General features: G+C 39.7%; 2 protein-coding genes across 3 annotated transcripts in view; one reads left to right on the top strand and one right to left on the bottom strand.

The window, feature by feature from the left end:
* Positions 1-11,401, bottom strand: part of HMBOX1 (homeobox containing 1) — a 179,311-nt gene extending 167,910 nt beyond the window's left edge. The window contains exon 1 of the mRNA XM_082656511.1: positions 11,149-11,401. The gene's annotated coding sequence lies outside the window, so the exon portion shown is untranslated. The remainder of the gene's footprint in view (positions 1-11,148) is intronic.
* A 448-nt stretch (positions 11,402-11,849) lies between these two features.
* Positions 11,850-13,003, top strand: part of INTS9 (integrator complex subunit 9) — a 109,850-nt gene continuing 108,696 nt past the window's right edge. For both annotated transcript variants that reach the window (XM_082657415.1, XM_082657414.1), the window contains exon 1: positions 11,850-11,957. In XM_082657415.1, coding sequence (XP_082513541.1) covers positions 11,949-11,957 — 9 coding nt within the window. In that variant the 5' untranslated portion in view covers positions 11,850-11,948. The remainder of the gene's footprint in view (positions 11,958-13,003) is intronic.

Genomic DNA, 13,003 nt, shown 5'->3' with positions numbered 1-13,003 from the left:
TATGCTTGACTTGTGTTTATTTCTAAAATTTCAGTCCTGGTTTGGTAACATAATCAAGACTTGGTTCTGGAGTTATTAGCCCTGAAATCCATATCAACTTCAATACTGACATTGGGTGGGGGAGCTCTAGTTCTTTTCCCTGACATCATAGATTTTCTTTTCTTTTCTTTTTTTAATCTTATTTATTTATTTATTTTTGGCTGTGTTGGGTCTTAGTTGCAGCACACAGGATCTCTAGTTGCGACATGTGGACTCTTAGTTGTGGCATGCATGCAGGATCTAGCTCCCCGACCAGGGATTGAACCCAGACCCCCTGCATTGGGAGCATGGAGTCTTACCCACTGGACCACCAGGGAAGTCCCTAGATTTTTTGTTGAAAATAAAATATGGTGTTGACTGGACACTGGACTGACCCAATATGTCTTTTACCTTTTTATTGAAGTGTAGTTGATTTACAATGTTGTGTTAGTTTCTGGTGTACAGCAAAGTGATTCAGTATATTCTTTTTCATTACAGGATATTGAATATCGTTCCCTATGCTATACAGTGGGACCTTGTTTATCTATTTTATATACAGTAGTTTGTATCTGCTAATGCCGAACTCCTAATTTATCCCTCCCCCTCCCCTTCCCCCTTTGGTAACTATAAGTTTGCTTTCTATGTCTGTGGGTATGTTTCTGTTTTGTAAATAAGTTCGTTTGTATCATATTTTAGATTCCACATAGAAGTGATATTATATGACATTTGTCTTTCTCTGTATGACTTACTTCACGTAGTATGATAATCTCTAGGTCCATCAGTTGCTGCAAATGGCATTATTTCATTCTTTTTTATGGCTGAGTAATATTCCATTGTGATATATATATATATATATATATATATATATACACATGCCACATCTTTATCCATTCATCTGTCAATGGACATTTAGGTTGTTTCCACGTCTTGGCTACTGTAAATAGTGCTGCTATGAACACTGCGGTGCATGCATCTTTTCAAAGTAGAGTTTTCTCTGCATATACGCCCAGGAGTGGGATTGCTGGATCATATGGCAACTCTAGTTTTAGTTTTTGGAGGAACCTCCATACTGTTTTCCATAGTGTTTTCAATTCCCACCAACAGTGAAGAAGGGTTCCTTTTCACCACACTCTCTCCAGTATTCGATATGTCAATTGTTATGTTACCAGATCTGTGTTAAAGAAGATGCTCACTGTTACAGACTCAGCATCTGAATTCCTGTTTATTGCCCCTAAAGTAAAGAGGCGCAAATGTCCTGTCTTTGTCCTGATTTACCGCAAATGCCTATCAAGGATGGAAGATATTTTCTAATCACTATGCAGACAGGGTCTGTGAGAATGCTCCAGTTTCTGGAATTGTGAAGGAGTGAGTTCTTCTAAGATGTCTTTTGACCCCAACGGTGGGACAAATGGTGGCCAAAAAGCTGTCTATTGATATGACGTGGAACTGAAAACAGAGCCTCTTTATTCAACAGGGATGCTTCATGATAGCAGCAACTAGGATCTTGAAAGAAGGGCTTCTAGGTACTTTCATGCTTTAGCAGATCTGTGATTCAGATTGTAGAATCTGAAGCCATGTCTCTAGTGTTCCCTCTGGTTCTCTTTCCTTAATCCTGGCTAGTTCTGTAGTCCTACTGTGTCATCGTTCTGGTTGGCCTGAGGTGGCTAACATAAAAAGCTAACACTAAATTATACTGGGAGACTTCTGCCATTTCCTGAAAATTATTTGATCCTTGAAGGATGACATTCAATTCACCTTTGTATCCCAGAGTACCTACACATGCACTGCTAGACTTGACATATTTAACTGAATGCCCTGTTCAATCCCTAGAAAAGAATCCTCCTCATGTAGAGCACCCAAAGGCATTAGCCTTATATGAAAGGTGACTTCCTCCTGCATCCTACTCACCAAGGTCATGGAATAGGAACACACATCTAACTCATGGTCATGCAATGCATTCAGATTTCTCTCTCGCCAACTGAACTAAAAGAAACACACTGTCACCATCAGGAGGTAAGCTTTAGCTGAAGGAAAGATCAGTTCAAGTCAGCAATATGGCAAACCAAATCCACGTGCAAGTCAAAGTTATGGAGAAGCAGAAACCAAGAAAAACTATAGCAAGGCAAATAGAAGTGGAAGGGAGAAGTGGGAAACGTAGATGAAGCAGACCTGTAAAGAGAAGGCAAGACAAGAAACCATATATCCCCAGAATGAGAGGCAGAGAGACTAGCTTCTCAGATCCTGACAATTCTCCCATTTGCACAAGGTCTAGTTGTTCTTTAGCAACCGAAAAGAGCTAGATCCCTACAACAACCTCTCCTTGAAGCCAAACAACTCCTGATTAAAGCACTATTTTTTTTAGAATGTACACCGAGATATACAAAAAGTTGGCAACAGATAAATCCAAAGAGAAAAAAAATTGTACCAGGAAGAAAGTGAAATTTCAGATAGCCAGCAAGTTCTCTAAATATGAATTTTACTTATCAGGAAGAACCACCAATATTTACCATATTCTTATCAATGAAACAAATTAAAATTTAATTGATGTTTTCAAAGCAAATTATCAGTGTTGACAAAAAAACTGTCTCAAACCCAGAAGAGACAAAAACCACATGACATATCTTTTCTGTTAATATATTTGAAAATATTTTGTAAGCCTACTTAAAGCAGACCTTTGTTGTTTGAGGTCTGTAATAATCAGTAGTACGTTGGATTAATAGCCTCATCTTTGAAGACAGGCTTTATAACTCATAACAGCTGATAAAGAGGAGGCAAAGGCCAGCCCTGTAACTAGCCTTTAACCTGACTGATGGTCCTTTCTTGTACCTGGACTAACAATAGTATCTTTACCATTTTTTTTCTTCTAAAGATATTTTCTCTGAAAACAGTCTTTGAACTGACTTTCTTTGAAGAGTATTCCCATATAACAAATCCCAAAAACCGTAACATGAGTTCACAATAAATTAATCCAACAAGTTTGCTTCAACACTGTCAAAGACCAAACTAACGCCACAATAACAATAATTTTGTTTATCTAATACAGATTCTAGCATACATCCTCTCTGGCAAGAAATATATCATTTAAGCCTTGAATTCATTTAAATCATACACATTCGATTTACAGACATTTTTAATATTATTGTTAACTTTTTACTAAAATGTTTAATAGATACTAATATTGTAAATTTTCAATTAAGTAAAGCTTGCCAATTTTTAAATTCTCATAAGAAAGCTTAATTGGAATTTTCCATAAAAACTTGCAAGATCAGCCTCCCTGGTGGCACAGTGGTTAAGAATCCGCCTGCCAATGCAGGGGACATGGGTTCGATCCCTGGTCCGCAAAGATCCCACATGTCGCAGAGCAACTAAGCCCGTGCAGCACAACTACTGAGCCTGCACTCTAGAGCCTGCGATCCACAACTACTGAGCCCACGTGCCACAACTACTGAAGCCCATGCGCCTAGAGCCCGTGCTCCGCAACAAGAGAAACCACCGCAATGAGAAGCCCACGCACCGCAACGAAGAGTAGCCCCCGCTCATCACAACTAGAGAAAGCCCACGCGAAGCAACAAAGACCCAGTGCAGCCAAAAATTAATTAATTAATTAATTTAAAAACTTTCAAGATGTGCCACAAGAATTTCCAAACTACAAAAGGCAAAAGAGTGACGTTACTGACCCAAAAATTGGTATCTTTCTCCTTATGCTGACAAAACAACAGAATTTACGAATAAGAGGAATTATTTAATCTCTGGGGTGATAAGAGTTCTGTATCTTGATTGTGGTGGTGGTTACAGAATCCACATGTGATAAAATGGCAAAGAACTATACATACACATAGTACCAATGCCAATTTCCTGGGTTTAATATTGCACTAAAGTTATGTAAGATGTAACCATTAGGGGAAACTGAGTGAAAGGTACAGGGCCCTCTCTACTATTTTTGCAACTGCCTGTGAATCCATAATTATTTAAAGATTCCACTTATACGAGGTACCTAGAATAGTCAAATTCATAGAGTCAGAATGTACATTGGTAGATGCCAGGGCCGGGGTGTGGGGAGGAGGAATGGGGAGTTAGTGTTTAAAGGAGACAGAGTTTCAGTTTAGGAAGGTGAAAAATTTGGGAGATGGATGACGGTAAGAGTTACACAACAATGTGAATGTACTTGGTGCCACTGAACTGTAAAGTTAAATATGGTTAAAATAGTATGTTTTATATTATGTGACTTTTACCACAATAAAAAAATATTTTAAAAAAGTAAATAAACAATTTTTAGTTTAATTAATAACAAAAATACCACAAATATAAAAAAATTAACCTAAATACCCTGTTTAGTAGACTGGAAAACTGAGACCTAACCAGGTAATACACACAAACTTTCACAGTCAATAACAGAGTAAAGGCACCTAATTGATATGCTGTTGACTAAGGAACATAAGATTAGAAGTAACCACTAAGGAACATAAGATTAGAAGTAACCAATCACTTGTGGCCATTAACAATATCTTGTTTTACGGAAGATAATCAGGTCGGTTGATGCCTGGGTTGCATTAAAATGCAATCAGTATATATATTTTTTAACTATTATACTTTATTTAAAGGAAAAAACTTTTTCTGAGGGGAAAAAATCTCAAAAGAAATTTATATTTAACCTTAGAACTTCCACATTTGAAGGAATATGAGTTTTTTGAAGAGCATGACACAGTATTCCAAATAAGATCATGCCATCTTTTCAAAGAGGTCTTCCTCACACAACAAAGTGAACAGCAACTATTCTTGTCCCTAATGGTTCTAAACAGCTACAACGTAAAACTAAACACAGGCTATCTTTGACTCCAGAAAATGGATTTTCAACCAAATAAAGATAATATTCAGAATAGCTACTTTCAAGTTCCCCACAGTGAACAATTATGTTTCATGAAGGCAAATGCTGGCTAAATTAGTGGTTGCAAACTACAGTCATAATATAGCCTCCTACAAAAATTACATTCTAACGTCTGAACTGATACCTTAGCTATCATCCTGCTTCCTCTACACAATCATTTTGGGTAACATTTATCCTTATGAGACTCAGTTTGGTAAAAACAGGGCACTCTTTCTCCTCCTTGAGAGGAATGCGACACAGATGTAAATCAGCATATGTATATCATCTACCACTTTGGAAAATCAACTGAAGCGGTCAGGCCACCCAACCTCAAGTATAAACATCAGCGTGTAAATAAAACTGATGTCTGTCTAAAGTGGCTTCCAGATCATACAATGCAACTATGCAATTGTTCCAATAGCAATGTAAAGAAAACACATTACCTGAAATGGAACAAGGATTCAGATTTGTGGGGGGGAAAAGTGAAAGAAGCTACACAAAGTTAATAGGTCTTCAATGAAGTTACTGAGAAGATAAGAAAAGTCAGATTAACAAGGGGAAATCTAGGTTACAAACATAAGAATGTATTAACGGGGCTAGAAAAGTGAATTTTAAAATTGTAGCCTGAATTAGGCAGTAATTTAACTAATATTACTTTTTACTTTGGGAGAAAAAAATAGAAACCAGAGAATATGGAAGCATTCTTCACATAGCAATATACTTTAAAGTTCACAATTCTTTACTTTTGAAGACATTACTAACAACTGCAACTCTCACAGATTAACACCCAACCCTCCTTATCTATACTAAAGAGGCTTGTTTGGCCTACCAGCACTTTGGCATGGCTAAGGCATAGGGTCTGGGATTGGTAATGATAAATTATAAGGCAGGAACCAGAACATAAACTATCTGGTATAACATGGTAATTATACAGTTAACATTTACGATATGCCAAGAGCAGTCTAAGGACTCAACATCATTCTAAGGGCTCACAATAATCCTATGAAATAAGGAGTATTTATTCCCTTTCAACAGATGAGAAAACGAAGGCACAGACAGATTAAATCATTTGTCTAAGGTCACATAGCTAGTAAGTGGCAGAGCCGAGATTTGGACACAGGTGGAATGATAGTTTGGATTTATCTGAAAGGCTAAGGAGCCAATGAAGGATTATAAGCAAAGGAAGACCAATATTCAAATTCACATTTTATTTTAGCAAGATCAGGTAGGAGTGAATAACTACTAAGGAAAAAAACTGAAACCTCAAAATTAGTTAATAGACTGACGAGGAAAGACAGAAATGATGAAGGCCTCAATTAAGGGAATAGCAATAGAATGAAAATAAAATTGAATAGATATATACAGAGGATATAAAATCAACTTATGATTAGAAAAGGGAGAGTGAGGATGATTCCAAGGCTTCACTGACTAGGCCCAAGCCAACAGCTTCTCATTTTAATCATACTATTACTTTATCAAAAGCAGAAAGGTTTAGTATTAAATCATCCTCATATCAGCAACAGCCACAGTATTTGACTTTCTCCTCTCTGAAAAATGTGACTAAATAACTTACAATTACTGCCACTTGGCAACTCCACACTAATTGTTTAATATGCATACAGTAAAGACAGCTATTAAATATTTTCAATAAATGACACACAGACTATCACTGAACATAACATGGACAGAGAAGCTACAGAGAATCTGTGAAATTTAGTAAACGTTCTTATAATCAGCACTTTAAATTTAAGAAAAACCTAAATGTCCTTTAAATGGATTAGAATCATTTTACCACTTATAGGAAGAGGTGTGGAGACACCTCTTTTAAGATTCAAAAAAAGTAAAACTCATTACTTCAAAGTTAAATCGACTAGGTTCTTTTTTCCCCTTCTGTCTGTAAATGTAAACAAACAAAAAAACCCCACTATCCTTATAGCCCAAGTCAAGGATCTGTAAATTACTACATTAGGATTATAATAACCACTGGAAAAACTTACTGCAACTTCAACCTTGTTACCACTGTAAGGGTAAAACTATGCTAAAGCCAGGGCCTTCCAGTAACTAAATGCTCTTGGGAAGTGTCCAAAACAATGTATAGTAAATTTCCAATTTGTCTCATCTAAGATCAAGAAAAACAAGTTATCTAAAGCACTGGGTTATATTTAAATAGGCTCTATGAGTTTTACATCACATTATCTCTCAGAAAATCTATACTCTTTACTTAGGATGGGACCTAAGACCAGTAAGTCACCTGGGGGGTAGGGGGTGGGGAGGGGAAGTTGCACCTAGGAATTTAATCACATATTACTTAATATTATTTTCAGAAAAATTTCAATACCACTAGCTTTCTTTTTGAGAGAAACAGATTTTGGCAGAATCTGCTAAAATCATGGTTTGCAGTGATACTGAAAATCTCCATAGCTTCTATAACGTGGACAACGTGGTGGTGCTTACTCTGGTTTCTAGCTTGAGCCGTTTTTTAGAGCCTCCTATTATTTGTGGTTCAGATTCCTTTTTTATGGGTTGCATGCCTGATAGATATACACCACTATCATACAAAAACAAACATAAAGGTGCTTTATATATGTGAGTGCATATGTGAATGTACATACATGACACTTTAGACAAGCTGTGATTTCCACTCATAAACAACTTTTTTTTATAAAGTTCTAAATTGAGAAGTAAAAGCCAACAGTTAAGAAAATAATCTAACCATACAGCAAAGGGAGCTGTAAAATTAATTCTGGAAGCCAAAAAAACCTAAATAAAGCAGGTACACAAAACAAACCCAACCTATTTTCACTGAGCATTTTTAAGTTTACCTATAAATGTTAACATTTTTTAAAAGTTGAGGAGTATACCAACTTTCATTTACGAAAAATGACACCCTAGGATAGATTTCTAATTCCCAAGAGAAATAAGTCAAGTTTAAAGATCTGCATTCAAAAATAATAGAAGAGCTGCAAAGAAATGAATCGAAAAAGCAAACATGGTTTTACAGGAAACATGGAAGCTATCTGAAACATTAAAAGTGGAATGGACTTATTATCAATATAACAAACAAAAGATCCAAAATGAACAAATTAAGCATAAATACTCCCCATGTGTTTAACTTCTTCTGAAACAAGCAATGCCATACCAATCAATACTTGCCACAAATATTGCCATAAATTGGTCACTTCTATCTTTTTAAATGATGAAACAATGAAAGGTTTGTTGAAATATATTTATAACTTACCAATACTGAGCTATTAAGTTTCTATTAGTGACGCTTCCACTAAGGATTTGTGCTAAAAAGACTGAAATCTATTCATACAGCAGTGAAAAATGAAGCCTCACTAAAGACATTCAATATAAAGCTGACCCCTAAAGGCTCCTTGATGCACGTTTGCAACCACAGTATTCACAGTATGCAGTACACTAGCAACAGATTGGTTAAAAACAGTTTGGATTTTCAACCTCCCATCATACAGGCAACATTTTTAGAAGCAGTCACATTAAATAAATATGTCTTTCACAGTTACGGGATGAAATTTTAAGCTTGACAGGCACCAATGCCCTGATTTTCTACTTTTTTCGTAAACCATATGACTTCCACATGCTGAGAACGTATTATGCTTTAACCTGCAGTAAAGGCTTTACAACATTTTAATGCTCGGTGCCTAAAATGCAACAGAAGCACCCCACCCCATCGAATACAAGGAATATATCTGGTTTCAACAAAACCACTAGTCAGAAAAAGTTTAATGAACGCCTTTCCCAGTAAGTAACTTTGCATTTCCGTAGAGGAAAACAAACAAAAAGAAAATCTGAGGTGAGGGTGGGTGGAAGAGAAAATCTTCTTATATTTTAATATTTTTCCAACTCTTAACAAACATTTTAGTTTTTTTATTTCTAAAATAATTATTGAACATTTTAAAACACTATGTCTAATAGAATATCTTTCAGCAGAAAAACACTCTATTATGTAGTTACACAGGATTTTTCTCCAGTTTTTGCAAAGTAACATTTCAGGCTAAAATAGAAGGTTAAAACAAATAATTCTGGAAATCCTAGTCTACAGCAAACTGAAACCTCAACTTTATATCAACATATTGTATGTTCTAAATTTGAGATTTAGAATACACATCAATTTTTTTTTCTATTCAGGTCAATCTAAATATATATGCTACCTCATGTTTATAGACAGCTTATCTGTGTGAATGACCAACTGCAGAAATTTCAAATCAAAGGTATAAAACATACCATAAAATTACACACTATGTGACTTTCAGTTTTTATGGTATCTAAGATCCTTTACTGATAGGTTCAAGAATTGATAAGTTTGGATATGTAAATATGTAAATACATTAAATATGTAAATACATTAAATTCTCAGCAGTCAAAAGAGAAATTATGCCAAATCCTTTAGTTATTTAAAAGTCCATTACACTAAAAATCTGTGACAAAAGAATGGTTATTGAAAAACTTATATTTCAGACCGAAAGAAGTACAAATTATATTATCTTAAATCTCCTGGTGTAATGTTTTTAAATATTAAAGACTGTGAGAAACAAGAGATGTTGCAATCCTCTTTCCTTTATAACTCCAATTGAAACTCGGAAGAAAGAAAAATCAGAATTCAAATTTGCCAAACTTGACTTATACACATAATTCAACTAGATCTATCTTAGTTGTGCAATTTTAAAATAAGTTTAATGCAAAGCACTGCGATCTTGATGTGATAATTACCTGTGGAAGAAATGCAAAATAAAAACAAATGCAGGTCCTTTTCATCGAATGATGCATTTTACAACAAAACCAGTAAAAGCACAACCACGTAGCACAAACTAAATAAACAGGCACAGGAGGCAGCATGTCCATCCAGGAAGAGAAATGTACCACGCCAAGAAAGAAAGGAAAGAAGGAGGGAAGGAAGGCAGACAGGCAGGCAGGCAGGCGGGCAGGCGGGCGGGCGGGCGGGCAGGCAGGGAGAGAAGACAGAGGTTTCTATACCTGCAGGATCCCAGAGAAATGAACTAGTCACATCACTCTCTCCTACATGATACGTACGGTTTTTAAAGCTCCAGGGTAAATTAAAACAGCAACCACTCTATACCACCATTCAACTTTCCATAGTACAGTATCTTTAATGCCAACTGCATTCTCCTCTTCACTCACCCAGTGTTTCCTCTCTCTTCCATACCAGCTTTCAGACAAATGCGAGACAGAACAGGGTGGGGTAGAAGAAAAATACAAGCAGCGCCTTTCCGCTACTCCCCCCGCACCTCCAACAATTTCCAACAGTTCTTCCTACTACGAAAATAAGTCGCCCTATCTCAGGATACACAACAGTCATTCTGTGTCTTCAGTAGACACACAGAGGCGCGTACACATGGCAGCACTCCCGAAGCCCCACCCCCAGGCCCCCGAATCTTAAGTACTGTTTAATCTATTGAACGCGAAGACCACAGAGAGATCCCTCCACCTACTGTTTTGGGGTGAGGGTGGGTGGAGGACTCCTTTCAAAGTAGCCCCAACAGTGTAACCAAAACACGGTTCCGGAATAAAATATTAAGAACACTTTTCCTTTCCCACCTATCTGCCGACTTCAGTATGCAAAAAGCCATCTCCACACACCCGCATCTCTCCAGGGCTCCTGCCCGGAGTTCGGGGTGGAGATGCGTCCCGGGAGGCGGGGAGGAGTGTGAGCGGGCGATGGGACACAAACGAGTCGCTCACCGCGGCCACCCTGCGCCGCGTCGCCAGCCCAGAGGTTCAGGACCCGCACCTCGCGCACGCCTCTCCGCCCAGGCCCAGCTAAAAGCTCCGACTCCGGCTCTCCAACTTCCTCTCCGGAGTCATTTATTCAAGGCGAACACATCACCCAAGTACACGTCACCCAGTTTCAAACACAGTTCTGCACCCCAAACAAACCCACACACCTCAAATTCCCCTCACAGTTTCCCAAACTCCAAACAAGAGACCCCACCTCCAGGATTCAAACCTTCCGCCCATCGGGGAGACAACCAGGAGGAAAGAGTTGGGGAGCAACCGACGCCTTTCCATTACCGCCCCCACAAACTGCCCCACCCCAGACCCTGCGTCCGGGTCGCCCCCGTCGGAAGCCCCCCGCTTCCTCCCTCCACTCAGTCGGGCCGCTTAAGAGACCCATCCCCAGCCCACTTACTTTCTCCCCCAAACCCCTCCAAAAAAAAAAAAAAGTGAAGAGAAAGAAGTGAGGAAAGAGACTTGAGGTAGTCCGGCTTCCAAACCGCTCGACTCACCTCAGAATCCTTGCTGAGTTCTCTCCGCCCGGCACAGCCCCCTCCCCAACGTCCCGGTACGAAGGGCTGAGGTAGGGAGGAGGGGAAAGCGGGAGGGGGAGGGGTGTCTTCCGCGTGGGGCGCCCGTCGGGAGGGGACTGGGGAGGGGTTGAGGCCGGCGCAGGAAGAGGAGAAGGGGGAGGGGAGGCCCCTATCTCCCAGTCTCCCCCTGAAAACCTCCCTTGTCTCAATCACATCAGACTGACTGTCTTTGTCTGGCTGACAACCGCCATATTGATATCAACAGCCCCGCTCCCACCTGCTGCCGCCTAGCGGCCCTGGGAGTTGTAGTTCCTGCCTCCCTTGAGTAAAGGCGCCGGACCGGGCGTCCGGAGGCCCCAGGGAACTACAGCTCCCGGCAAGTACCGCGCCCATCCGCCTTCCCACAGGGAGGAGGGGAAAGGGGCGCCAAAGCCGTAGGGACTACACATCCCAGAATACCATGGATCCCGGGCCCAGAAGGGGGACATGATATCATGCTGGGGTGGAGAGGGAGGATGAATTGGCGGCCGGGATGAATTTGAGCTGACGGAAGGAGGTATTCTGAGAGGAAAGGGAGGAAAAGGAAAGACGACCACAGTTCCCACGATGCACGGAGAGATTACTACATTTCCCATGATGCAGCGGGGGGGTGGGGCGTAGGGAAGAAAGACTGCTTGTCCCGCGATGCTCTCGGCTGGCCGGTGGCGGAGATTGAACCGGAAGACGCTTTCTGGGTCTGAGGAGTGGAGTGACTGGTATTGAACAGCCAAAAGTCCAATATGAAACTGGTGAGTCTCTGCTCCTAGGTCAGAGGGCATATCCTTTTGGACTTCGTCGTTTCCACCTTGGGAAGGGAACCGTCGCGGAGGAGGGGTGTCAGTTAGGGACTAGAAAGTGGGGTGGACTAAGGAAAGCTACTGTTTGTTGCTGAGGAGTTTGAATCCCACCCCCGACCCCCCGTAACTGCCTGGTCTTATTCATTCCTTGGTGGGTCCCTTTGGTTAGATAAGAGATTGACTCTGTCACCTTTCTTCACATACAAACTAACATTGGGCTTAATGAACCAGGTCTGATTTGTTTCTCAGCTGCCACGTGAGTGTTATAATGGGTTAATTTCTTTCCACGAGATTGGCACTTGATTAGCGTTTCTTCCTACGGTTGTTGAGAAGGCTTTGGTTAACATATGAACAGAGTTTAGAAAATACTGGGCAGAGCGTAATCTCTTATTAAATTTTCCGTTATAGACTCCTAACTGCCCTTGCTTTTAAGAGAAGGACGAGGTCAGGGTGTGATCTTGGAGGATTTGAATCTTAAACCCTGTGTAAGATGGGCTGCGAGGAAGTGTTAAGGCGTTCCAGTCTAGAGCTGTAGGGGACTGCGTGAGCCAAGGTTAGATGGAGCATGCCAGGATACCTGGAAAAGTCTTTGCATCACAAAACTCAAACATTTGGCTTATAGGAAAGCTGCTCAGGCCTTTGTTTTGAGCCATTTTACTCTGTGCACACAGATTTAACTAGTTTACTCCAACTGTATGGGATTAGTAATAGCATAATTAAAGTAGAGAAACAGGTGTGAGATGCTGTTTCTCAACCTTTTAAAATTCATGTTCCTGCAGCCAAGTGTTGTCAGGCTTTACTTTCTGTAGTTTTTGTAGAAAAACAAAAGGTTTCTTTTCTTAATTATTTGAGCATGTTTTTGCAAAGTGCACGTGTACGTACACACACATGCTACAGGCATATATACTCTGCACAGTGTCAGCTGTTTTCTGAGAAGTCAGAGAAAGTATTAAAAGTGAATTCAACTCCAAAACTGTCTCTATCTACAGCTGTTTTAG

The sequence above is a fragment of the Grampus griseus genome, assembly GCF_964374135.1.
Source record: "Grampus griseus genome assembly, chromosome: 6".
Classification (NCBI taxonomy): Eukaryota; Metazoa; Chordata; class Mammalia; order Artiodactyla; family Delphinidae; genus Grampus; species Grampus griseus.
Note: the sequence above shows the minus strand (reverse complement) of the source record. Positions and strands in the feature narration are given on the sequence as shown.